The sequence below is a fragment of the Ochotona princeps genome, chromosome 19 (genome assembly GCF_030435755.1).
Source record: "Ochotona princeps isolate mOchPri1 chromosome 19, mOchPri1.hap1, whole genome shotgun sequence".
Classification (NCBI taxonomy): Eukaryota; Metazoa; Chordata; class Mammalia; order Lagomorpha; family Ochotonidae; genus Ochotona; species Ochotona princeps.
Window position 1 is genome coordinate 35953246 of NC_080850.1, and position 26990 is coordinate 35980235.

Sequence of the window (26990 nt, forward strand, 5' to 3'; positions counted from 1 at the left end):
AAGCTCCATGGCCTGTGCTGTCTGTGGGGCAGGAGCTCAAATATACAGAATAGTTAGTCCTGCTCTGCCCCCGGTTGGGTGTTACGAACTCTGTCCATAGGGACAAGCTCTGGAAGACCACACCCAGTGTGTGCCCACCTTCTAGCTTTAGGTGTCAAGATACAGAGCCCACAAGTGACATGGCAGGTTCCAGAGCACAAGTCAGCCTGCAGAAGAGTTGGGGAGATGACAGAGGCATCCTGAGACCCAGGGACTGGGGACCGTCCCCACACATTTTCCTTGTGTCTTGAAGAGCTTCCTGCAGTCATGTGTTGTCTTCACAATAGTTTACCTTAAACGTTTTGGATAATTCTAACTGTATGTAATATTTGTCTTATATGCAACATAGGGCTATGTGGAACAGCAAATGTAATTCTCTTACCCTCTCCACCACAGTTTACACTTTTTTTAGAGTTGGCAGAATGTACATACAGAGTATTTCACTGCCTATATAAAATACACAGATACACATGTGTGTTCTTAAATCTGCGTTTTGACCTAGGAGCACTCTTTTGCATTGTATGTATTTTGCTTCAGAAGATGTAAACCATCCCTTATGTTCACATGCAGTGTATTTCTAAAGAGGCATTCCAAAATTAAATATGAAAACTGAATAATAGACACATATTTTCCAAGGTGATTGCAATCTCAGAGAACTGAATTATCCTGGCATCTCATTCCTGCTCTTGCAATTTGTTCTTAGACTTTGTAGTTGAACTCCATGTCTACCTGCTCGCTTTCCATGAGCAGGATATCAAGGCTAAACTTCTTGTAAGAGTCCTAGTGATTTATTTGTTTCAACTTTATTAAACATGTTAGACTTTTTCATCTTGTTATATATACATATCAACATTTTATAAATATTTTTATTCATTTGTATAAGACCACAAAGCCTTGGTGCAATAAAATGTCTATGCAGAGTTATGCAACCTGGTCCTGTTGCGCAGATAGAAGTGGCAATGTTTCTTTGAGTAATTTAGGAACAAGAAGCAGCAACAGCCTGCCAAACTTGAATATGCATTTTTCTCTTGAGTTCTGATGGCTTAAATGGTGGCTTAGAGGGACTCCATGTATGATGCATAGATACTGACAGATGCCTGGACTCTGAGCTACTCAAAAGTAAAACCTGAGCAGTCAAGGGAGGGGTATCATGCATCTTTGTGGGCTGCGGAGGCTGACTCAGCTCATTACAGAGGTGTTACTAGGAGATCAGGCAGGTCATGCAGTTCTGAAGGCCAGAAAACTGGGTTTGGAGTTGTTCTTTGAGAAGCAATGCACAAATCCACAGTGCGGGATTGTCCTGATGAGAGCACACCACGGCAGCTGCCACCTCTGGCCTGGGGAAGTCCTGGATCCTGGTCAGCAGAACCTGACTGCTGGGAATTCCCTTTACACAGCAGCTGGACTTGTCTCCAAAACTCAGCTGACCGTGCTGAACGAGGTTTTACTGACTGCCACCCTGACCAGCAAGTTCTGTACTTCCTTTGGGGAAGTCCTGTGTGAGGATCTCTGTGGGGGGATCCATTACACACTTGTGTTGTGCCTGCAAAGGCTGTGTGGAAGGGAGATCTCTGGCACCCTTCTTGGGAGGTGGAAATCAGTTAAGTCCTCAGACATTAGAAGGATGCCCGAGAGCTCCTAGAAATCTAGAGAGGACAAAAAGAAGCCCTTTTCTGTAGGCACAAATAGCCACATGGATTCTTTTAAAGGCTATGTATACTTTCATGGTATGCATGCATATCTGCATATAATTTGTCTAACAAATCTCAAGCAAATTCAATTATTTTTATGTATTTGTTTGGTAGGCAGAGTTACAGAGAGAGGCAGGGAGAGACAGAACTTCCACATATAGATTCACTCCTAAAATGGCTGCAACAGCCTGGTCTGGCTTAGGCCAAAGCCAGGAGTCAGGGGCTTCTTTTGGGTTTCCCACATAGATAACAGCAGCCCAAGGACTGGAGCCATATTCTGTTGCTTCTCCAGGTACATTATCAGGGAGAAGGTTCGGGAGTGGAGCAGCCAGGGAGTGAACTGGAGGCAGCAGCTTAACCTGCCAAGTTAACAATGCTGACCTCCAGATTTAAAAAAAAATGATTTATGTATTATTTGAAAGGCAGATTTACAGAGCAAGGCAGGAGAGAGAGAGAGAGAGAGAGAGAGGGAGAGAGAGAGAGAGAGAGAGAGAGAGAGAGAGAGATATCTTATATCTACTAGTTCTTTCCGTAAAACCCTGCAACAGCTGGAATTGAGTTGATATGAAACCAGGAGCCAGCAGTTGGAAGCTTCCTCTGGGTCTCCCACGTGGGTACAGGGTCCCAAGGCTTTAGGCCATCCTCGACTGCTTTCCCAGGCCACAAGCAGGGAGCTGGATCAGAAATGAAGCATTTGACACATGAACTGGTGCCCATATGGCATGCCAGCATTACAGGTGGAGGATTAGTTTGCTATGCCACCATCCTACTTTTTTGGGGAGGGGCAGCTGCTTAATTTTTATATTAAAAACTACACTGCAGCAAATGTATAAATGTGCATATGCAAAAGTTATATATATACACACAAATATATGTATACACTCCAACTTTTTAAGGAATGGTCTCATTTTACTTGTAAATGGGAGAGAGAATGAGAATGTAAGAACAACTGAGAGATAGATGGAGAGAGACCTTCTACCCATGAGCTTACTCCTCAGGGCTGGGCTAGGCCGTGTAGGAATATGTGTCCTTGAACAATTGTCAGCTACCTCTCATGGGGCTGTTAGTAGGAAGCCTGGTCAGAGGCAGTGGCTAGGTCTCTAGCAGGCACCCTGGGATGGAATATTGCATCTCGCCTGCTGACCTCAACACAGAGCCTTTCCCAGGCCATAAGCAGGAACCTGGATGGGAAGTGGAGCAGATGGGACATGAATCAGTGCCCATCTGGGATTTTGGTATCTACAAGGCAGAGGATTAGCCGATTGAGCCATCATGCTGGGCCCAGAAAGATCGAGTTTAAAGAATTGGAGTTTAAGATTTTTAATAATACTCAATACATGTTCCCAAGATGGGTGATGTGCATATTTCTTTTTTTTAACATATATTTTTATTGCATTTCCTTTTTTTAAAACTAATTACATTGCATTATGTGATACATTTTTTTATGCACTGGGATTCCCCTGCCCCTCCCAAAACCCTCCCCCAACGGTGGATTGCTCCACCTTGTTGCATTTCCATAGTTCAAATTCATTTGACATTCTTTCATTGGAGGTATTTACCAAGCATAAAGTCCAGCATCTTATTGTCCTGGTAAGTTCAATGGTTTCTTGATGAGACCATCTCTGGTCTGAAGGTACAGCCAGCAGAGTATCATTCCAATCAATTAAAAGTCCCAACATAATATTTCCAACCATTTACAACATTATGGCATTAATTGACATGGTACTGATTAACCAATATGTTAATAGGAAAATGCAGGTTCTCAACCACAACCTGTGACTTCTTCATAGACATTTCAATTTTGGTTTACATTCAACCGTATTCTATACACCTTAAAATGGCTTAGATTGCTATTCAGCTGTCTCATGCCTATTTTAATTTTAGTCTTTAGCAGTTTATAGCATTGAAGCATGATTTCGCTGAACCTGGCTGTTTTTCGGGTGGTCTAACTCTATAATTCTAAAAGGATATATGTCAACAGTTTAGGTGAGCATGTTTAGGAGGGGTGTGCAGAGAAATCTTCCATACCCCAGTTAGGAGTAACTAATCTTTGTGTCCCACCCAGTGAGGTATAAGTGCATCCCCGCTGACCGTTTCCTGTCTGGTTCTAAGCTTTCCTTGTTGTTCTCTGTCTATCTATTCTAGTTTTGTTTGTTTGTTTGTTTGTTTGTTTGTTTTGAGGGGTTTCTGGAGCGCTCCTGATGGTTATTGCGATGTGCATATTTCTATATGATAGTTTTTATGATTACAATAACTCCAGTAAAAGGGATGGGCTCATTGCACTGTTGAGTCTGATATCAGGAATGGCTTTATAATTTAGGGATCAAACACAGATTTTCTAGGCTATCAATATGGGTATTATGTGGTTGAGTGTTTGGGATTTGTTTTTATGGTATTTCCAGTAATTCCTAGAGACACTTACTCGTACTGCTGTATGTAGCTGTAAAGTAATAACTGCAAGACCTGAGGAAGTATTATTTCAAAATCTGCCCCATGGGGGTTGTGCCCCCTGAGCTGTAGTACATAAATCACACCATAATCCACACCACCTCTGCCAGGCAAAGCCAGAGAGGTCACATGGAAATTGTCCTAAATTTCCTGGTAGATTTCCAATTCATTTGTTGAAGGCAACTGATTACAAAACATTAAGCCTGATTTCCCTTCCAGAGGAGACAGGCAGCTATGATGACAGCTCCTAAGTACATAAGAAATGTTTCCTGCATTCTGTGACATTTTACATTCCCAAGTTTGCCTAGCGGCCAATGGTTCCCTTCTTGCGAGTGACATATTGATTGTACATATATGCAGGGTGAGTGTGATTGTGTTTGGTATTGTGAGCTCATCATCTGTTATCCCATTCTTACTGTCATCTCAAACCCAGACAGTATCAAATTGGAAGCAGTAGTGTAGAAAATTACGAACAAATCAAAAAGGACTACAGCTGTGAAATGAATCAGGCCAGCGCTTCTCATGTAGTATTTCTCCTGGTGTAAACACCCTTGCTCCCTTTCCTCTCCCTATTAGTGGGTCTCAGAGCCAGGATTTGTGGGATAATGAGAGCTCAACCCTGACCTTGCTTTGAAGTTAGGTACACAGTGACCCCGAGAACAGCAGATTTGGCTGTCCTGAAATTGTGTCACATCTTGGAGGCTGTAGGGTGGCTCACCAAGTTGGGACAGTGAAGAAGCCAGGATTGACATGTGATGATTAATGTAGCTGTGAATGGCAATTTCACTCTTCCGGGACACCAGGAATGGCCCATTCCACCCCATGCTCCTATTTTAGGCAATTCTCATTAATCACAAGCCTCCAGGTACATTTGTGATGAAGGGGGGCAGATAATGAGAGGAGGCCATGAATGTAGGCATGGCCCCCATCAGGGTGGATAATTTTAGGCATCATCAGAGTAGGAAGCCTTAGCAAATGGTGTATGGGCAAGACTCACCTTGTCTGCCCTGATAACTGCAGACAACTCTGCCACTGCACCAAGCCTGTTGTCACTCCGTGTGTTTGCTCAACGTACATGATTGAGGCCTGTGTTTCAGCACTAATCAGAACTAGTGCAGTTTTTATTCTCATTTTGAAAAGTCAGCTCTGATTCTCTTGCCTGGCTGACACAGAGGCTGGACTGAGAGAAGAGGACACACATTTCTCTGTGTCGAGTGCAGACTCTTTAGATTCTGTGGGAAAGATCACTCTGGATGTGGTAACCTCACTGGGCTCCTGGCCCAGCCCAGCCCAGCCCAGCCCAGCTCAGGGCTCATGGCACAGGGGACAGTGGATACAAGCTTGCTTATTCTACCTGTTGTGAGGTTTCCTCAACCTAAGCAGTCAGAGGTGACACAGTAGAGAGGACAGGCATCTTTTGTGGAAATGCATGATTGCAGACACCTCCCTGCCATGGCTGGGCCATACCCATAGTGGGTTCCCTCAAATGACCCTGAGGGCAGGATGTCTCCTCTCGGTCCCCTCCTTCTCCAGGGATTCCGACCTGTTTGTAACCTCATGACTTGGTTTGGAGCCCTGGGTCTGATTTGGTAGCTGGGCAACCTTTGAGAATGGGGTGGAGGCCTCTCATGCCCTTCTACTCAGAAAACCTGCACCCTCTATCTCTATGTTCACTTGTTTTGATTCATACATTTAATTGGCTTTTCTTTCAAAAAGGGTTATTTACTTATTTGAAAGGTAGAGTGACAGAGACAGGCTGAGAGAGAGAGAGATTGAGAGAGATTGTCCGCCTGCTGGTTCAGGTCAAAGTCAGGAGCCTGAGACTCTGTGGGTCTCCCACATGGGTAACAGGAACTGAAATACTTGGCCAGATTTCCCTGCATCCCTAGGCACATTAGCAGGGAGCTATATTGAAAGCGGAGCTTCTGGGGCTTGAACAGTGTTCGGACAAGAGATGGTGGGGTACAGGCTACAGTGTAATGTGATACACCACAAGGCCAGCCCCCACGTCTTACTGGTTCACTTCGGGTTGGGGAGAGTGTGATGGACTGGCCACAGATCCTGCCTCTACACACAGCCAGGTGGGGAGCCTAGACTTCCAAAGTTACTAGACTGTAATGAGGTGTCCAGCACCCCTCCCAAGTTGGTCCAGAAGAAGCTAAGCAGGAGGTGGGGACTCTTCCCCACTTGGCAAAAATCCTGTGCCTTTTCCTTTCCCTGCTGAGGTGGTGACAGGGGAGATGGGGGGTGTCAAGGTTATGATCACCTTTCCCTCTGTGACAGAGCCACTCCCCAGCTGCCCCCCGCCGCCTTCACTCTCTAATATCAGTGGGGGGTCTAATGGGGAGATGGAATTATTACCCCAATCAACAGTAAACAGCAGCACCCCCACCACATTCCCACAAATGTCAATGGGAGCTGCGCATTGAACCTGAATTTGTATGCCCACTTGGCAGGAACAGATGGCACCCCTCCTCCTATTCTCCTGTTAGACCACTGTCAGAGAAAGCTGGTTAGAACAGAAAGTTTAGTAAATCCAGAGTCTCAGTACATAATATTCAAAATGTCCAAGTTTCTTTCTAAGATCATTAATCATTCAAACAAATGGGAAGATCTCATATAGCAAAAAATATAATCAATGAATGCCAACACTGAAATGACAAAATGGTTTGAATTATCTGACAAGATTTTAAAGCAGTCATCATAAAAATGTTTCAGTAAGCAATTATGAATATACTTGAGACAAGTGGAAAAATATAGAAAGTTTCAACAAGGAAATAGAAGATATAAAGAAGAATGGGATGGATCTACTGGGATGATTCCCCCTGTTATTCAGATGTGTAAACCCAAAATTTTAACGTTACTGGATTAGAGTTAACATTGATGGACTAAGAGTAGAGGTTTTCCATTTATGGTATTTACAAGTGGAGACATTGGGAAGTGATTACATTGGATTAGGTTGCTAGGATGGAGCCCCATGGTCAAATTATGATGGTGCTGTAAGGAGAGACCACACAGAGGGTAGAAGAAAAGTGTGTTCCCTGGGTCTGTCTGCCTCCTAGCCTGTGAGTGTCCTCTGCTGTCCTCCAGCCTCACCAGATGCCTGCACCCATGGGGCATTCCAATCTCAAGTTCTAAACCTCCAGAGTGCTAAAACGAAATAAGCCTCATGCCTCCTTAAATACCTCCTCTCTGGTATTTTGGTTAAAGTAATGAAAAGATGACTAATAGGAAAAAATGTGAATACCAAAGCTGAATAAAAACAAAAGTAAAGAAAAAATTTAATGGATGATGTAAATAGCAAATTGAAGGAACAGTGGAAATCACCAGGAAGTTTGAACACAGAACAATGTATTTTCCAGTCTGAACATAAAAAATATATGAAGTGAACAATTTTTCAGGAACCTCCTGGTTGTGTTTCCATACTCACGGAAGGAGAGGATAAGGAGGGCAGGACTGAGAAAGGGCTAAAGGAAACAATGATTGAAAACTTTCTATGTGTGACAAAAGATCCCATCTATAGATTCAGGAAAGTTGGGATACTCTGTGTAGGATGAACCCAAAGAAACCCACACCTAGGTAGAACACAGTCAATTTTTGGAACATTAAAGACAAAGACCTTTAAAACAGCAAGAGAGAAATGACATTGCATGTGGCAAAAGCGACTTGAATATGATGGATGTGAAAAAGTGGTACAACCTTTTCCAGCCAAAGAAAAGCACTGTTAACTAGAATCTTGTATCCAGACAGAATATCTTTTAGGGATGGAAGGATAACTAAGCATTATTAAGAAAGAGAAACTAAGAATTTATCTACAGCAGAGCTATTCTGAAAGAGTGTTTAAAAGAAATCTTTTTCAAAAAGAATAGAATTGTTCAAAAAAAAAATTAGTCTGGGAACATGGGGAAGAAAGAACACAGCAAGCAGAAATCTGAGTAAATTCAGTAAAATGTCCTTTTGGGTTTTCTGAATGCCTAATGTTTGAAGTGAAAATTATGACAATGTTCTCTGTGGTTCTAAATATGTATATCATATTTATTTATTTATTTTTACTGGAAAGTCAGATATACAAAGAGGAGAGACAGAGAGGAAGATCGTCCATCCACTGATGATTTCCTTTCCAAATGGCCGCAATGGCCAAAGCTGAGCTGATCTGAAGCCAGGAGTCAGGAGCTTTGTCCAGGTCTTCTGCTTGAGGCTTTGGGTCATTCTCTACTGCTTTCCTAGGCTACAAGTAGGGAGCCAGATGGGAAGCAGAGCCGCTGGGATATGAACTGGCATCCATATGGGATCCTGGTGAATGCAAGGTGAAGATTTTAGCCCCTAGGCTATTGTGCTGGGCCCTGTATATAATATTTGAGACAGTTTATTATAAGCAGAAGAAGGTAAAAGGAGGTAACATTCCAATATCTTATTTGAATTTATAAAATGATGAAACCAGTAGATAGTAATATATACATATTATTTAGTAATACATATATGTTACATATATTATATATTGTAGATAATATATGTAATAAGAGATTTGTATGTTACATATAATGCTTAGAGGATTCAAAAGAAAGCAATAAGAAGTTACCTTCAAAAACACTGCAAATAGGGGCAGGTATTTGATGCAGCAGTTAAGACAGCATCTGGGCTGCCTCCATCCTTGTCAGACTGTCTGACTCCAATGCCAGCTCCCCAGCTGACCCAGCTTCCTGCTAACAGGTACCCTGGGACACAGCAGATGATGTCCCAACCATTGGGGAACCTGCCACTAACGTGAGAGACCAGGATGGGCTCTGGCTTCTGACTTCAGAGTGATCCAGCTCTGGCTGTGGCTGGTACTCAATAATAAATAGTTAATTTGAATACCCCTGTAACCATTAAGGAAATTAAATCAGTACATAAGAACCTCCCCCAAAGGAAAGATTTAGTTCAGATGGTTTTTCTGGAGAAGTCTACCAAAGTTTTAAAGAATTAATGCCCATTCCCCACAGTCTCTTCCAGAAAAGAGAAGAGGGATCATGTCTCAATTCATTCTACAAAACTGGTATTACCCTGATATCCAAATCAGATATTCCCTGTGAGTAAGTAAAAATCCTTAACAAAATATCATCAGAGAATTCAGCAAACCATAAAAAGAATGCTGTGTCATGAGGAATACAGGAAAAAACTGACAAATAGCTGGTGATTGAAACCAACGATCTAGATAAATACAGGAATTTACTCAACATAATGTCAATCTTTCCAAAGCTGATGTGCAGGTTTAAGATAACTCTTACTGAACTCCAAGCAAAGGGTTCTGGTAGATACAGACAAGATCACTCTACAATCTAAATGGGAGAGGGCAATGGATTAGGCTACTGCTTGCAACCCCACATCCCAAATGGAGCAGATTCCAGTCCTGGCTATTCTGTTTCCAGTCTAGCTCCCTTCTCATGTGCTTTGGAGGGCAGCAGAGGATAGTATAACTAGCATATGGGCTTCTGACTTCAGGGTGCAGTTCCAAGCTTTGACCTGGACAAGTGCTGACTTTCAGGGCTATTTGGGGAGTGAACCAGTAGATGGAGGGGCTCTCATTTTTTCCTTCAAATAAAGAAAAGTGTTTAAAAACTAAGCAATTTTTTAAACAAGCAATTTATTTATTTATTTATTTTAAAGATTTATTCATTTTATTACAGCCAGATATACACAGAGGAGGAGAGACAGAGAGGAAGATCTTCCGTCCGATGATTCACTCCCCAAGTGAGCCGCAAGGGCCGTCCTCAACTGCTTTCCCAGGCCACAAGCAGGGAGCTGGATGGGAAGTGGAGCTGCCGGGATTAGAACCGGCGCCCATATGGGATCCCGGGGCTTTCAAGGCGAGGACTTTAGCCGCTAGGCCACGCTGCCGAGCCCACCTGTATGACTTCTTGAGGAAATATGTTTCCTTATCTTTCAGCTTCTTTCTGATTGGATGGTGTGACTTTTTTAAAAAAAATTGCTTAGTTTTTAAATAGCTTGTTTAGGGCCCATATGAGCGCCGGTTCTAATCCCGGCAGCTCCACTTCCCATCCAGCTCCCTGCTTGTGGCCTGGGAAAGCAGGAGAGGACGGCCCAAAGCTTTGGGATCCTGCACCCGTGTGGGAGACCCGGAAGAGGTTCCAGGTTCCCGGCATCGGATCGGCGCGCACCGGCCGTTGCGGCTCACTTGGGGAGTGAATCATCGGACGGAAGATCTTCCTATCTGTCTCTCCTCCTCTCTGTATATCTGACTTTGTAATAAAATAAATAAATCTTTAAAAAAAAAAGAAGTCATACAGGTGACAAATACCAAAAGAGAAGATAGATCAACACCATTAGCTGTTAGGGAAATGAATATTAAGACCACAGCAAGATGTCACTGCATACTTATCAGAATGAAATGAAAAGCAGTAGCAAGGTGCAAGTATTGTGGTGCAGTGTATTCAGTTGCCTCTTGGGATGCTCACATCCCATGCCATAGTTCCAGCTTCTAGTTCTGGCTCTCCACATTTCTTGTCTGACTTCCTGTTAGCACATCTGGGAGGCAGCAAATGACAGGCCCACATACTTGGGTTCTTCAGCGTGGGAGACCTAACTGGAGTTCCTGGTCTCTGGCTTTGATCTAAATCAACCTTGGTTGTTGTGGACATTGGCAAGTAGACCAGTGGGTAGAAGATTTCTCTATCTCTCTTCCCCTCAGTCACTCTGCCTTTCAAATAAATAGGAATGACATTTGAAAAAATGGCATAATATCAGGCAAGGGAAGTCTCAAAGAAACAAACAGTCGCACAATGCTAGTAAGAACATACAACATTTGTCATTCTGGAAAAGTGCTTGGCTTATCCTTTTTCTTTCTTCTTTATCATGAAACACTTTTGTTCAAAATTGGCCATTTTTGTAAAAACTAAACACTATCATGCAAGCCTGCAGTTGCATTCATGGGCATTTATCCTAGAAAAACAAAAACTTGCGTTCATACAAAAACCTGTATACACATGTTTGCAGTAACAGGATTCAGTCGCCAAAAAATGCAAAAGCAGCCTTGGTGCTTACACAAATGTGGTCTTTTCATACTGTGGGATATTGTTCAGTAACACAAGCAAACGATGCGCCAATGCACCAAGTTACTCAGAGATAGCTCCAAGCCATCTTGCTGAGTGAGTGAAAGTCAGTCCTCCAAAGGTTGCATATTGCGTGGTTTCCTTTAAAGGACATTCTATTTTTTTTTTTAAGATTATTTTATTACAAAGTCAGATATACAGAGAGGAGGCTCTTCCATCCAATGATTCACTCCCCAAGTGACCGCCAATGGCCGGTGCTACGCTGATCCGAAGCCAGGAACCTGGAACCTCTTACGGGTCTCCCATGCGGGTGCAGAGTCCCAAAGCTTGGGGCCATCCTCGACTGCTTTCCCAGGCCACAAGCAGGGAGCTGGATGGGAAGTGGAGTTGCTGGGATTAGAACTGGTGCCCATATGGGATCCCGGGGCGTTTGAGGCGAGGACTTTTAGCTCTTAGGCCACGCTGCCGGGCCCTTTAAAGGACATTCTTACAATGACAAGAAATTACAGAAATAAGAAAACAATTAGTAGTTGCTAGAGGAGGTGGGGTGAGGGAAGTTGCAGAGAGAACAGGGGTGGACTTGGCCATTACAGGGGCAAGTTCTGGTTCTTGACTGTGTCCACTGCCTGGCTGTGAAATCACAGGGTGGTTTCTCAGGATGCCTCCCCTGGAGGAGACTGAGTAAATGGCACATGGTGCCCTTTGTTTTCTTTCTTATAAATGTGTACAAGTCCATGAGGATTTCTAAAGAAAATGTTTAATCAGAAAATCAATAGGTGATGAATATTAGAATTGTTTCCTCTGGTAATGAAAGACCACAAAGCTGTGGTGACAGAGTAAGGAGGTGGCTGTGGAGGTCAGCTAAGGACACTGCGGGCTCCTGTCCCTGGCTCACACCCTGACAGCACAGCAGTGACTTGGGGGGATGCCTGAGACAGTTTTCAATTGTTGGTCTTCTCTGTCATGTGTGTTTGATTTGTGCCCATAATAGGCTGTGTTTAAAGATTAGAAACATAAGGAATGCCAGGATGAAATACAAGATAATTAAGAGCGAAAAATGGTAAGCCTATAATTCTGCTACAAAATTGCCTTCCTTGATCTGCAAATTGCATTCATCTGATAAAAATCCTTATATAGAACCTCAAGATGTCATTGGTACTTCAAAAACAGTGTTAAAAAGAGAAAATAGGGTGACAATTATATTCAGTTTGGCTTTTCATTTGTGGAGCATAAAGGCCTTCGCCACACCTTCAATGTGTTATTTGCAGAGAACTTGCCAATAGTAGCCTGAAGTCTTTTCCCTCCTGTTACTTATAAAGAAAACATTGAGATTATAAAAATAAAACAATGGTGTTTTTTGTTTTAAAGATTTATTTTATTTTTATTACAAAGTCACATATACTGAGAGGAGGAGAGATAGAGAGGAAGTGGAGCTGCCGGGATTAGAACCAGCGGCCATATGGGATCAAGGCGAGGACCTTAGCCACTAGGCCATGCTGCCAAGCCCAAAACAGTGGTGTTTTAAAGCATAAGATTCCAGGATTTCATACATCAATTCTGGAAAGACAGTTTTTCTCATATTTGGTCTTGAGTCATGGCATTAAACCTGCATATAGATTATCAGTTCCTAAACTAGGTATCACTATCATTCTTTGTATATCTTTCAGAAAATGATGTTTTCTCTCACATAACATTATTAAAAATTAGCTACTGTATATTTGTGCCAAGGGACTAAAAATGAAATTTGTCAGTAATGACTGTATGTGACAAATATCATTAATGATGACATCAAAGCAAACTTTAGAAGACAATATTTAAACAGTTACTCTGATATAATTCACTTAAAATTTCAAATCACTCCTTGTCACACGATACACCAAAATGGCAAAACTATTTTGAAATGTTTTGAGGATGATTGCAGTGTAAAGGCATTTGCAAGTCACATATGGCCAGGCAATGTGGACATGTGCGTATGCATTTGTCAGGCTGTTTGTGTCACTTGCGAGGTGTTGCTGTCTTGTCTGTAGAGCCACGGGCAAGGGAGGGTCCTGGTGAACAACACGGTCTCCGTGATGGAAGCTCACCAGACGTCTGGGTGCTAGGCAGGAGCACGGGACCTTGCACCTTGGATGAGCAAGCTGCTCTTGGCCAGTGAAGCGGAGACAGTGTGGGTGTTCCCAGTGTCTACCTCCTGTGCTGCGTCTGCGGCCAGTCTACCAACCCAGACGCAGCCTCTGGTTTACCTTTTGGCTTCTCACTGCTTTGGTGTGTTCTCTGAGGAACAGGAAGTCCTGAGTCAGCTGCTTTAGGGAGTGAGGAGCATGGAGTAAGGAGCATTCCGGCTGCAGGTGTTGAAGACTTGGTTATTTCAGCAGCTCTTTTTTTTTTTTTTAAGATTTATTCATTTTTTATTACAGCCAGATATACACAGAGGAGGAGAGACAGAGAGGAAGATCTTCCATCCAATGATTCACTCCCCAAGTGAGCCGCAACGGGCCGATGTGCGCCGATCCGATGCCGGGACCAGGAAACTCTTCCAGGTCTCCCATGCGGGTGCAGGGTCCCAAGGCTTTGGGCCTTCCTCGACTGCTTTCCCAGGCCACAAGCAGGGAGCTGGATGGGAAGTGGAGCTGCCGGGATTAGAACCGGCGCTCATATGGGATCCCGGGGCGTTCAAGGCGAGGACTTTTAGCCGCTAGGCCACGCCGCCGGGCCCAATTTCAGCAGCTCTTGAGGGGCCTGGGCTCTTCCCACTCCCATGGAACAGCTTGGCTATTCTCACCATCACAGGTTGGTGACCTACACATAATGACAGGATCAAGAGGGGAAGAAGTGAGCAATATATTTTAAGTATGTAGCTAACAGTGTGTACCAAAAGCTTCTGGTTTTGATTTGACATGACAGGAGTGCCTGAGGAGGACAACTAAACATGCCCATTGACTCGGTGGTAGCTTTGCACATATACACATGACGTAGTGGACACCCAATTGCATAGTGATTAGGAGGACAGGCTCTGAGTTGAATCCTAGCTCTGCTGTTTGTCGGTCAAGCTGCCTTGGATAAGCTATGTAATTTCTTTGAACTTAATTCATAAAAAGGGGATCTTACAGAGTCTGAGGGTCACATGAAATGGTACAGTCAAGCACTTGGACTGGTGTCCTATGCATGGTTAGTGAGCTGCACACCTCAGGTGCTGGTTTGCTGGCAGAGATGATGCAAATTGTTTGGACATGACTATGGACCTCTCAACAGCTGAACGGTTGTTCCCCTCCGCTGACTCTTTGCCTGCTCTCAGTCTTGCTGCTGGCCACCCTCCCCTCTACCTGGCCTGTTCTCCATGGAGCAGTCATAACAATTTGTTGAAAGCATAGAGCATGCTGTTCTCATGCTCAGAGCTGTCCCTGTTCCTCACTCAGGTCTCAAGCCCTCTCTTCTTATAGCTTCCAGGGTTTTGTATGATCTGGCCTTTGTCCACCCTTCTTCCTTCTGCAGTTCTCCACCTGGTTCCTTGCTTAGCCACGTTGGCCTGGTTTACACTGAGGCATTCCCTGCAGTGTATTCTTCATGCCTGTGACACCTCCTGTCCAAATGCTCTCCTTGCTGTATCCTCTTACACCTCTTCCCATCACCTGTTCATGTCTAGGCACTGAGCATTGTGACAGAGAGGACTCTATTATCTGCAGTCTTGAAGTCTGTTACCCGGTTTCCTTATAGATGCTTCCTTCAGTCTGGATTCTCTAGAAGAGCCAGAGGCCACAGCTTGCGTGTTCTCAGCTGCACTGTGCAGAGGAGGAGAGCAGCCTTGGAGAAGCAGGAGCAGAGAGGAAAAAGCACAAATGTACAGCAGACTGCAGCTTGGCCACAAGCATAACTGTGAGCTGGGTCTCCAGGGAGACCCAAAGAGGACAGGGGCAGGAGCGCTGTGCCTCAGCTCAGACCATCCATGGAGGAAAAGGGGACTTAATCAGCAGGTCCCACGTGCACCGCAGCTCCCACTGGCCCAAGTTTCGCTCTCAGGTCAGAACTTGCTCATACCTGTCCAGGAGGTTTAGGGGAAGCCAGAACCGCAGGGCTATTCTCTGACCAATGCCCAGGCATGAGGGAAAGTGTGTATTTATCAGCAGGTACCACAGACAAGTCCTGGATCTGTGCTAGGGGACTTGGCTCTGGGACTATTAGGAAAGCATGGAACAGTTACTAGGGGTCTTCTGGCCAGGAAGCAAGACCAGGAGTCAGAGCAGGCCTTGGTGAGAGTCAGGGCTGAGTCTCATGATCTATTGCCCTTTGCTTGGACTCTTGTCTCTGTGGCATTCAGGAAGGCCCACCAGGATCTTATATATTCATGTGAAAGGAACCTAGACAAGGAATCTCCATAAAGTTTATGGCAAATCTATGTTCTGGAAAAAAACTGCATGAATTTCAAATTCATTTTGAATCCGAATAAACTTGTCTTTCAGTGCCACTTTGCCCTCAAGCATTTCGAAGCATGAATGACGGAATCCCCCTTTGACCTTTCTTTAAGACCTTCCTGTCATTTACCACTCTCTATTGATGAGTTGAACAGCAGGACCAGGAAAACCATTTGCAAGTCTGTGTTTGCCTTGGGAACCAAGGGGTCGGCCCCTGCACTGGCCGTCCTGGTGTGTGTCCTGCTTGTCGTTTCCTCCCTTGTGACGCTTGGTGCCTGGAGGCAGGTTCTCATCTTCTCCTAACAGTCTCCCTGTGGAGGTGGAATTCTGGGAGCAGCCAGGCTTCATTTCCTCCCACTCTCGCTGTCCTTCTCAGGCCCCTGGAAGTGGCTGGACCTACTGTCTCAGGGAAGGCACCAGAGGAAGGGCATCTCTTGCCCTTGTCCCATCTACAAGTTACTTTCCATCACTGTGTCTTCATATTCATGTCGATGTCTTCATCAAAATTCCTTCTGTGTACCTCTTCCCGAAAAGATTCTACCTCTGGTCACAGTCCCCTCTTGAATGAACACCTCACTTACCTCTAGGCTTACTGCTTTGCTCCATAAGTCAAAGTGGAAAACAGTTATTTCTGAGTTTGGTTTTAAAGTGTTAAGGTTCTCTTATTAGATTCACAACCTAATGTTTGGTTGAAGCCATATTTGCAGTCTTCCTATGACTATGAGTGTTCAGCCCACACCCCGTTAATAAGTTAGACATGCTGATGAATCCTCATTTAAGAAGTCAGGATTAATAGTAACAGAATGAGAAACCTAGAGCTTCCTATCTCCTATTAGATCAGAGTAGCCTGATGCCCACAAACTGTAGCCAATGTAAAGGTACAGTCTGTAGAACTGGAGCTGATTCCTGGAGTGCAGTTAGTGTCCTACTCCCCCTTTCACCTGCCCCTAACTCACGCTTGAGGGAGGTGGAAATGGAAGCCAGAAAGCTTATGATGTATGCAAGCCCCTGGGCTCTCTGGGTTCAGAGGCCAAAGAATGGCCCATCCTGTGTGCTCTCTGACCACAGCTCTCCTAAGCACAAGGTGGCCCCTGCAGTACACGGCCCAGCTTTCTCTCAAGACATGCCAGGACTTTTTTTTTTTTGACGAAACAGCATAGTGTTAAATTATACCCAACAAGGAAGACTTTCCTGTCTGTTCCCATCTTCCCACATGACTCCCTGGTCTGACTTCTAACAGATACCAAAGGACTTAAAAATTTCATGAAAAAATGGAAATAAAAGTTGTACAGGTGCAAACAAGATGGAGCCCCATGAGTCTGTATCCCAGTGTGCGTCTTCTGTAGACATTTGAAGACTGTTGTGGAGCACTCTTGGCCAGGCTGCTGAGAGCCCCCCGGAGGAGCCTGACCCACAGTCAGCGATGGGCATACCCTGGCTGCGGTCTGGAGGAAGAGCCTGCCTGCTTTCTGGGGCTCCATGGCTCAGAGCTGTTTCTGGTAACCGGATTTGTGCAACTTTAATTGAAATGACCAGTTTTTTCATCACATGGTTCTACTTTTGATGAGTAGAAATAGAAAGAAAAAGATTTAAATTGGAAGCTGGAAAGTTGAATATTCTTCATCTTGACAGATTGTATTAATACTTCTTAAAATTTTTTTTAAGAGAAGGTAAGACAGAGGGAGGAACATCTTCCATCCACTGGTTCACTCCCCAAATGGCTGCAACGGTCAGAGCTGAGGTGACCCAAAGTCAGGAGCCAATAGCTTTTTCCAGGTCTCCCACGTGGGCACTGGGACCCAAGGACAAGAGCCATCTTCCACTGCTTTCTCAAGCTGTAAGCAGGGAGCTGGACCACAAGTAGAGTAGGAGGGACACTAACCATTTGGGATGTCAGCACTTGCAGGTGGAAGGTTAGCCTGTGGAGCCACTCTCCAACCCCATTGAAATGTTTTGGTGTGTTTCTCACAATCTGGCTGAACCAGTCACCAACAACTTAGAGTGAGGTTAGGGGTAGTAATCTAAACTTATCTCCCCCTTTAGCTTCCCCATTCCAATTTTACTCTATTGTGTGAAATTCAACTTTTTTCCCTTGGCATGAAAACTAGCTGGCTCCTGAGAATGCCCATGCGCTGAGTCCTGAAACTGAAGATTCTGCAGTGCAGCATGGGAAGTCCAGCCTGCATTTCAGCTGGGGATAGGGGCTATTAATCAAGCCAAGGCTTGCCTTGCATGGTGGCAGTCCTGAGTAATTCAAGGAGGTGCCACATTCTACTGGCACCTGATACTACTTCCCTGGCGGGAAGGATATCACTGGATATCACTTTCCCTACTTCAACTTCCTTATTCCAAGCTGACTTTTAATTCCACTCTCACCCTGTGCACAGTAGTCACAATTGCTCACTCCAGATGTTAGCAGCATCTCCAAGGGGGTATGCCATACATCTGGTTAGCAGCAATTATATTCTCTCTCTTCTTCCGGAAGCTTGAAGCAGTCTGGTGTCTGCTCACTGCATCAAAGACATCCTTTTCTGATCCTGGATCACCTGCAGACCCCGACTTAGTATGACCTTGAGTTATTGGAGAAATTCAACTCAACCAATACATCCAGAGTCTTGCTTTCATTTATGTAATGAGGCCAGTAGGTCGACTCAGGGACTTGGCGCTATGAGCTGAGAACAGAAACCTGCTTTTGCAAATACTTGTTGGAGCAGAGCTGAAACTGGCCTCCCAGTGGCCGGTGGGGAACTCCAACCTGTGGATAAGCATTAAAGTCTTAGGGAGAGGCAGAACACATCCCCCAACTTTTCCCTGACAAGGATAGAGAATCTGGCTTCCATCAACCTTGGAGGTTTAGTGGTGGGCGACACAGCAAAGATGTGTGGAGAAATCTGGGATAGCATCCTGCATTCGGGCGCTGGGGACTGTGAGGGTGGTGTGACCTTCGGTTTCCCCTGGGGACCAATGGGGACAATAACATCTGTGGCAGAGCTCTGGGGCTCCCAGCTGCACCCACAGCAACCAGCACCATGTGGGGTACCCAGGAGCACCGGGGAAAGGCATAACCTCAGCATTCGGTGTTAGCATGCTACTCTTCCCGCTTTGCAGATGCTTTACTAAGCTCTTCAGAGAAGCGCTGCTGCTGCCTCCTCCAGGCCAGGGGAGAGCAGGAAAGCTCGCGCTGTTCCCCTTACCTGGGACCCACCACGCAGCAGGCAGGTCCTCAAACAGATCTCGGCCATGCATTCCCTGCCACTGACCTGGTCAAAGCCTGCCTTCCTGGTTTGACGCCCGACTAAGGCTACAGCAAGAACATTTGGGGGCCCTGAGTTGTCGCGGAGGAGGTGTTTCCAGCACCAGAGATATGGCTATCTTAGAGGGAATCCTGGATGGCGCCAGAGCAGTGGTTGTCTTATTTTACGGGAGAGGAGGGGGACCTGAGAGTGCCTGTGTATGCCTGGGATTTGCTCAGATTCTGTAGTGGGAAGAGCTCTGATTCACAAGAAAGAAAACTTCTCTATTTGACAGTCCAAAGGCTCTCTACCGAGGGTCATGTTCCCCTCCCACCCCCGCAAGACACTCCCGGGGCTGCCCGAGCAAGGCCGCTGATTAAGACCAACTGTGCGCAGGTAGAGCACAGCCTTGGCCAGGAAGGGAGCTTGCAGGCGCAAGAGAGGAGAGCTGGAGAAGAGGCGAGGGAGGGGCACAGGGGTGCAGTGGCAGAGGTCACAGGAGCCAGAGGGAGTCAAAAACTACCCCACCCTCTCCCGGAGGCGGGCGGGAGACGGCTTCTGCACTCCCGGAGTCCTCACGCGCCACAAGCACGCCCCGCCGCTCCCCGTACCTGCCGCACGGGCGCCACGCGGATCTGACCCGCAGGCGGGCGGGCGGCGCGCACAGGTGGCGGCGATTGGGCAGGCGGGGCCCGGAGGGTGACGTCACGGGCTCCGGTCCCGGCGGCAGAAATAGGGCAGCGGCGGCGGTGGCGGTGGTGGTGGCAGTGGCACAGCGGCGGGCAGCAGCGGCTTGGAGAGCCAGAGCCTCCGCAGCCTTCCGCGCGCCCAGGATTCGCCGACAGCCGGCGAGGCTGACCGTAGGACGTGGGGCCGGGTTGACGCCGCCACCACGGGGCGCTCCCTCCCTCACGACCCAGTCTGGTCTTCCCCTCGGCCCCTGCCGCCTCAGGTAAGCGGGACGCAGCTCCGGAACCCGAGCAGGGAGGGTCCTGAGCCGCCTCCGCCAGCGGGTCCCGTGGCGCCCGCAGCTTCGCGTTTCGCTGCAGGGCCGGGCACTAGCGCTTGCTCTCTTCACTACCTGCGGCGGGAGTGCCAAGTTTACCAGGCGCGGGACCACCGGGCTGGGTTAGGCAAGAATCCCTTACTCGAGGTGAAGGTTGGGGCACCAAGGTTCGTGGCTGAGGTCTGCAACGGGACCACAGTGACACCTCCCGAGACCGCAGCTTGCGCCCGCCTCCGAGACCCTGCAGACACCTCTCGGGCTCCGTATCCTGAGTGGCCTTGGTGGAACCGAGGGAGCTACGGCCCCTAGTCTCAGACTTGTGCCCTTGGCCCCTGGCTGGGGCGCGTGGCGGGCATCCTTGGCACCTCCTGTCCGTGGCTGTGCGGGGAGGAAAACTTGCGTCTCCTTGCTGCAGCCCAAAGGGTGCGCTGCGCCTTGTGGGGGGCCTTGGCTCCCCAAGGTTGGTCGCAGAGGAGGCTGGAGAGGAGGACATCTGGGCACAGTTCTGAACCTGAGCATCCCGTGGCCCGCCTTCAGTGGGAGTCCCAGGGGAGCGGTGTGCGCAGGGGACGGTCAGGCTAGGTGTCACCCTGCCGAGCGCCCGCAGAAGAAAGACAGTGATTCCAAGTTTTTAAAAAAAAAATTGGGGGGGGGGGGAAGGGTGGTGGTGGTGCTGGTGCTGGTGGTGGTAAGAGAGACATCTAGATGACTTCGGCAGGGCGCTCCGCCAAGGGCGCCTGCCGCCTTCAGGTTTGGGGGGTGGGGAGGAGGGTGCCGCGCTAGCCTTTAAGCTCTCTCTGCTGCTGACCCAGCGGCGCCCCTCGCGGGTTCTCGGGGACCCTGCCACCTGAGGACTTGGGAACCCGGAGTGTGGCCGATGCCAAAGCCCATGGGAACTAGGAAACAGCTTAGCTGGAGGTGGCGATTGCCCCGCGCAGCGTGGCGCGTCCGGCACGTTATTTTTCCACCTCCTACACTGTCCAGAGGTGCGCTGTAACGGAATCAGGGCCAGGTGGGCTGAGCCGCTGTGCCTGGTGGTCGCCTGCGCTGTCCAGCGGACTTCGCTCCAGACGCGGGCTCCGTGCTATCGTGCCTCGCTGCCCACTAGGTGTCGCTTCCGCTGAGTTTTCTCATGCCCACACCTTTGGTTGACTCCCTTCATACATTTGTTACCTGTCCCCTGGGTTCACATCTGTGTCCACGGCCTCCTGGCCAAGCACACACAGGATTATTGCAGTTAGCAGTGAGGTAACTGCTGGCCAAAAGGCGCACAGAGGACGGCCCGAGGTACCGCTGTGCTCCCAAGTACTGAGTTGCTGGTTGGCAGGTGCTTTTGAACTGTGCCGCGCAGTCCTGTGTGGAGGTTGGTTTCCACGTCTTTGTCGCTTTGGACTCCCAGGATTAGGATCCCTGGGTATGGGCAGGGCCTGACGGTGGGGGAGCAGATGGTCAGTGGAGTGACTGCAAGGTTGCCATGGCACCCGGGCTGACGCCCTGCAGGCCGGGTCTGCTCTCCAACTCTGGCCAGCTGGTGGGATTTCCTCCTCTTACAAACCTAGGAAGAAGGACACCACCTTGTGCTACCAATTCAGCCCAGGCAAACAGGCCGTGCAGGATGCTCCATAATGTGCCTACAACTGAAGCCTTTTGCCTTTAGAATTTGCTGGCACACTCTTTCTTCCCCGGGATGTCGCCACCCATGCTTCCAGGCAGTGGGAGAACTTTTATTCCTCCGGCTGTGCGCTGGATGCATGAGGGAGAGGAGTTTGTATCTCCTACCTTTACCTTTCATCCACTTGGGATGCTAGGGGTATAGCAGGATTCTGTTTTTTTTTTTTTTTTTTTTTAAGGGGTTTTGTGGTCTTTGGTTTGACTCAACTGTAGATTTCAGAGGCTGACATTGGACAGTCTAGATTTCAAAAATTCTACCTTAATTCCTATCTTGCATTTCTGGATGCTCTCAGCCAACCTTCCTTCTGTGTATTGCTTGCGTAGGGCTGGTCAGGTGCTCCCTTGCTTGATGAATTGCATAGTCATTTCAACAGCACTTCTTCCCTTGTGCTGCGAGTTTCTTAATGCTTGACACAAGGTGTGAAACTTACAGCAGAATGCAACTGCAGAGAGCAGAGATCTTCTGAGGGGGTGTGATCTGAAGGCAGCAAAGTAAGGATTATGCAAAGCCATATGCATGAGTGTGTTTACGCTGCAATAGAACAACTATCTAATTTATTAAACAAAACCACAGAGCACACAATTACTGGACCATGACATTTAACTTCATTGTAGTCTCCTGTAACGTGAGCCTCACGGGCTTCAGTGCCTCATTTCCTTGGGTAGGTATTTTAGGAAGTCTTGGGATGTTTGAATCCTGTTTGTTTGTTCCTAAATCATTCACAAATCAAAAGCAGGGTCTGAAGCTCAGAAGGATACAGGTCAGTTCCTAGTGCCTCTTCCCCCTTGTAACATTGTGCAGGGAGGCCTGCCTGCCAGAGGACCTGTCTGGGATAAGGCCTACCTGGAGTGCCCAGTGCTCCAGCAGGCCTGGCATAACTAACAGGTGTGTGCTAAAGTTGTTGCCTCTCTCCGTGCTCAGAACACAGTTTACTTGCAGGTGTGTGCTCCCTTCCTAGCGCAGACTTTGAAATATTAACACCGCTTCTTTTAGTGATTTGTAGACTTACGTGGCACTTTCCCAGCTGTCTTCAAAGATCAAATCAACGTGTACCATGTGATGCCGTAGTATTTCTGTGATTTTAAGTGTAAATGGAGAAGCACAGATGTCAGTTTCTTTTGCAACTTCAGACAATCTTGTGGATTTCACAAAGAGGATAGGCAATCTGCTGGGGCTCCAGGAACACTGAAAAAAGGGAGAATGCATCGTTCTCAGCAGACCTAGGCCAGTTTATACTGTGTGTGTGTGTGTGTGTGTGTGTGAGAGAGAGAGAGAGAGAGAGAGAGAGAGAGAGAGAGAGAGAGATTGCAGCAAAAGAAGAAACCAGTTAGTTTCCTAGTACACTGGATGCTGGGGTATTGGTCTAGGTCTGCCTGCTGATTTGGTTTCTGTACCTCCTGGGCCTCTGGCAAACAGTGGGTGTGATAGCTGGGCTGTGCCCTGATCCCCCTGACTCAGGTGGGAAGTCACCAAGAAAGCAAGAAGCAGCTCTTTAACAGGATATGTCCTGGAGTTGTTTGGAAGAAAAGCTGATCCTGGGAGAATCTGTGATTGCCTAGGACTTAGCAAGCATTGAATGTCAGTTCTAAACCTGCATTGATCTCCAAAGGAGCGCTGAGGGGATGAGAGGGTCTGTGACCTGTCCCAGCCCTGTGATTGGAAGAGGCCTCCAGTCTCTGCTGCATGGAAGCTGAGGAGTCATTGCTGTGTAAATGGACCCGCTTCGCAGGTGACCGCTGCTCCCTGTGCTGCAGTGCATGTGCCTGCTACCTGGAACCCTGTGCGTGTTCTCAGGGCATCTTCCTTCCCAACTGGTGTCTTCCTTGGCCCATGCACAGAGCAACTCCGAGGGCCAGGAGAGTATTAGGAGATCCCACTCACTGCAGCTCAACTCAGCCCTGTTTTGAGATTTTGGCCTTGGTAGGAGCTGTGACCAAGGGAGAGCAGCCCTGAAAGTTTCCAGAGAAAAGGAGAAACTCAGGTCTCCAGGCTCCGTACAAATGGCTATTTGTCACAAGAAAATGCTCTTGAGTATTGAGCAGAAGCACAGGATGGGAAATAGTAGGTAGACCCTGGGGCCTCCCTGCCTCGCTGGGAATCCCCACTCTACCATGCATTTGGCACATGGCTTTAGCAGATACTTAACCTCTCTGTGACCCTACTGCTTCTGCCATCTGACGAGGAGTAGAGACATGAGGATTACGAGTTAATGCCCATAGAGCATTTAGAACAGTGCCTGACACCTACCAATTACTGTAAAAGTATTAGCCCAATAGTCTCTGTTTGCTTATTAGATCATCAAAATCGACTTAGACCCAGCATTAATTCTTTTATTATGAATCGAGCTGTCATAGAACTTGAGTTGTCAATTTTTAGGCTGTTGCTGCTGGAGATGTAATGAATTGTCAATCACTCCAAGAGTAAAACGACATCTCAGACAGATTGAATAGTACAGATCGAGTCAGAGCTGGAGGTGGCCAGCTAAGCTGCATGCTGCAGAGAATCTGCTTCTGAATATTTCTGGAGCTGGTCCAGTGTTCTGTTACCTGTCTTTATGGAGAATCATCCAGAACCTCAGTGCTAACTAGACAAAACCAAGTCCTGTGAGAACCCCTGACCAGAGCTTCGGTTACCCCAACATGACTCAGAGACTAATTGCTCCAATAATGACTGTCTGGGAGAATCCTCTTCCATGAAATGGTTTGGTGCTTGCCAAGGTAGCAATGGCAGTGAATGGATTTTGTTCTGGTGCTTGCCATTTATAACAAAACACCATACATGACCAGCCTTCCATTCCTAGGCAAAGTGAAAATGATATGTTGTGTTTTGTAACTTGTGCACCTCCTAACTCCAAGAGTTGGCATATGCACATGACCTGGATTGAATTTTGATTGTGCTGCTGTTTACAGTTTGTTTGGATGAGGAAGATTGGAAAAAGAGAAGCCAGGCTCCTACTCTGAGCGTTTCCCCCTGGACTGATGTTTGCTCATGGAGAAGAGAGTGAATTCAAGGATGGGAAGCCAAGCCTGTCTGGTTCTGCAAGCTTCCACCCATGGATTCCCTCCCCAGAGAGCAAGTTCACCTGCCAAATCTGGGAGCAGGAGCTCAATCCAGGTGTCCGTGTGAGTGGTGGGAATGCAGTTCCTTGACCTGTGACTGCTGCTTCCTGGGGTCTGCATCAGCAGGAAGCTGGAGTTGGTGTCTGACCTGGGAACTGAAGTGGGATGCAGGTGTTCTAACAGGTATTGTCACCACTAGGCTAACTAGCACTAGCACCTCCAGGACCACTCATGGTGACTGCTTTTCAGAAAGTCAAAGGAAAACAGCAAAGCAAAAACTAGTAGCTGCTGGCTGTAGGCTCTAGAATGTGGATTTATTTTGAGAAGATAATTTGTGGAGAGTAGGGTATCACCCTGTTTATTTTTGGATAAACCAGTTGCAATATGGGAGAGACGTGTTTTATTTGCCACTTGGCTTCTTCCTACCCTCCTCTGCCAGCCCTCTTCCTCTTCCTCCCTGTAGGAATTCACACACACCCCAGCCACCCTGCTGGATGAGGAGAGCAGGTCTGGGCAGCTGCTGTGAGCATGGCCAGGCTCTCCTGGGTAGCAGCTGAAGCTGTGTTGCTAGGCCCCACTCTGCCTTCCTCAGGGCATGGAGCAGGTGCTGATGGTGACATGACCATGACCTTCACATTATACTCACTGGCTGCCAGCCTCCTTCCCCAGCAGCTCAGCTCCACCAACAAATGTCTAAGATGATCCAGTGGAGAAACAGATGTCTGAGCAGGAGCCTCTGGACTCTGTTTCAATCAAGGAGACATCTTCTTTGAGGACATAGTCATCTCTTATAATCTTGCCTGTTCAGCGGCCGGTGTCATGTGCCCATAATTTCTAGTCTGACTTCTCCTCCCTGTGGACCTTTTAGTCTCCAGCCAGAAATAGAAAGGCAGCTCTTTCTGGGGATGTGGACAATGGCAGGAGGGGACTTGAAATGCAGCAGGAGTGTGTTGGCTAGGGGAGTGAGCAGGAATGCATGCTTGCACAGCCTGTGAGATCCCTCAAGCACCCGCCATCTCTTACTCAGACACCTGCTATGCCCCACCCCTCCTAAGTCCTGGGCAGGCCCGACAGGGTGCTGGCCTTAGAGAACTCTGTGTTTTTATCTCACTGGCCATGACCAGCATGTAGCATATACCACATAGAATGGAGCACTAAATGGTGTTATGCATGCAAACATCCCTAAAATCCTAACATTTGCTTGTGTCAGAATTGTCAGTGCCACATGGTGAGTTCTGTCTGGCTATGTTTCATAGTCAGAAACACTGGCATTGCAGTTAGTATGTGCACAGTGGAAAACTTTTAAAAGCAAAGCGGCCGATTAAGCCAGGGGTGACTTGTATGTTCTGGTCCTGAGCCCAGTGCTGAGCCCAAGGGAGGCACCAGAATTTGTGTTGCAGCCTCTCTCTGGTGTCTTCATCCATCTAACTGCTGAATTTCTTTGAATCTCTCTTTGCCTGTCTTCTGGAACATTAGGCAACAGTGTGAGCAAGTGAGCCTAGAAATCGCTCTAAAGGCTATTGAAATTGTGTTGTCATTAGATGCTCGGAGTCAGCTACAAGGATGATTGGTTTGGAAACTATCCTGGACCTGATAAAATGCTCTGTCTTCTGTGAACTGAGGTGCCAGAAAATAAAAGGGGTTCCCCTCAGCACAGCCCTGACTGTGTGGTAGGCCCTCAGAAGCTAAGGCAGACACAGGTGATCCCACCAGAGCGACCAAACTCCCTCACCTTGGTTTGTTGTTGTGGGTGTCCCAGCAGGTAGCATTTCAAGTGAGTTTCTGCTCTATAACCACTAGCAAGTATAGAGTTCCCCCTGTATGTCTGACAGTGACTCCTTTAGTCCAGCCATGTGAGATACCCATTTTAGGCACAAGTACAGCAAGGATCAGAGGTGGCGTCATTCCTGCCAAGTGAGAAGAGACAAGCTGGGGCTGGGATGTAAATCCAGGCTCACCTGCCCCTGGAACCTGGTGGCCTGACTAGCCATCACTCGTCCAGTCATAGATCTGACTGTCTGTTGTTTTCTCCACAGACACACCAGGATGAAGCTAGGAAGCTTTTGGCTGCATCTGGCCCTGCTGGGGGCCTCCATGCCGGCCACACTGGGGCGATGGAATCCAAGCAGACACAGAGGCCTGAGCATGGGTGTGGAGGAGCCACGGACAGCAGAGGTACAGTAAAGCAACAGCTAATGCGACATTTCAAATGGATTGGGTTTTGATGTGGCTTACCTGATTGCACCCTTAGTTTTAGTTTAGATCAGTCAGGCCACAGTTTGAGTGGAATCCATATTCCCTTCCTGATGGGGGCTGGGAAGCAGCAGCCCATGGCGTGGATGTGCACAGGGAAGCTGCTGTCATGACGTGAGGAACAGCTATGG

The 26990-nt window shown here is 47.3% G+C and overlaps 1 protein-coding gene across 1 annotated transcript in view; it reads left to right on the plus strand.

Annotated features, from left to right (window-relative positions):
* The window catches only part of FSTL4 (follistatin like 4), a 418275-nt gene that overhangs the window by 98742 nt on the left and 292543 nt on the right, over positions 1-26990 (plus strand). Inside the window, exon 2 of the mRNA XM_004586404.2 lies at positions 26643-26781. Within this exon, the coding sequence (XP_004586461.2) occupies positions 26653-26781 (129 nt within the window). The 5' untranslated portion in view covers positions 26643-26652. The remainder of the gene's footprint in view (positions 1-26642; positions 26782-26990) is intronic.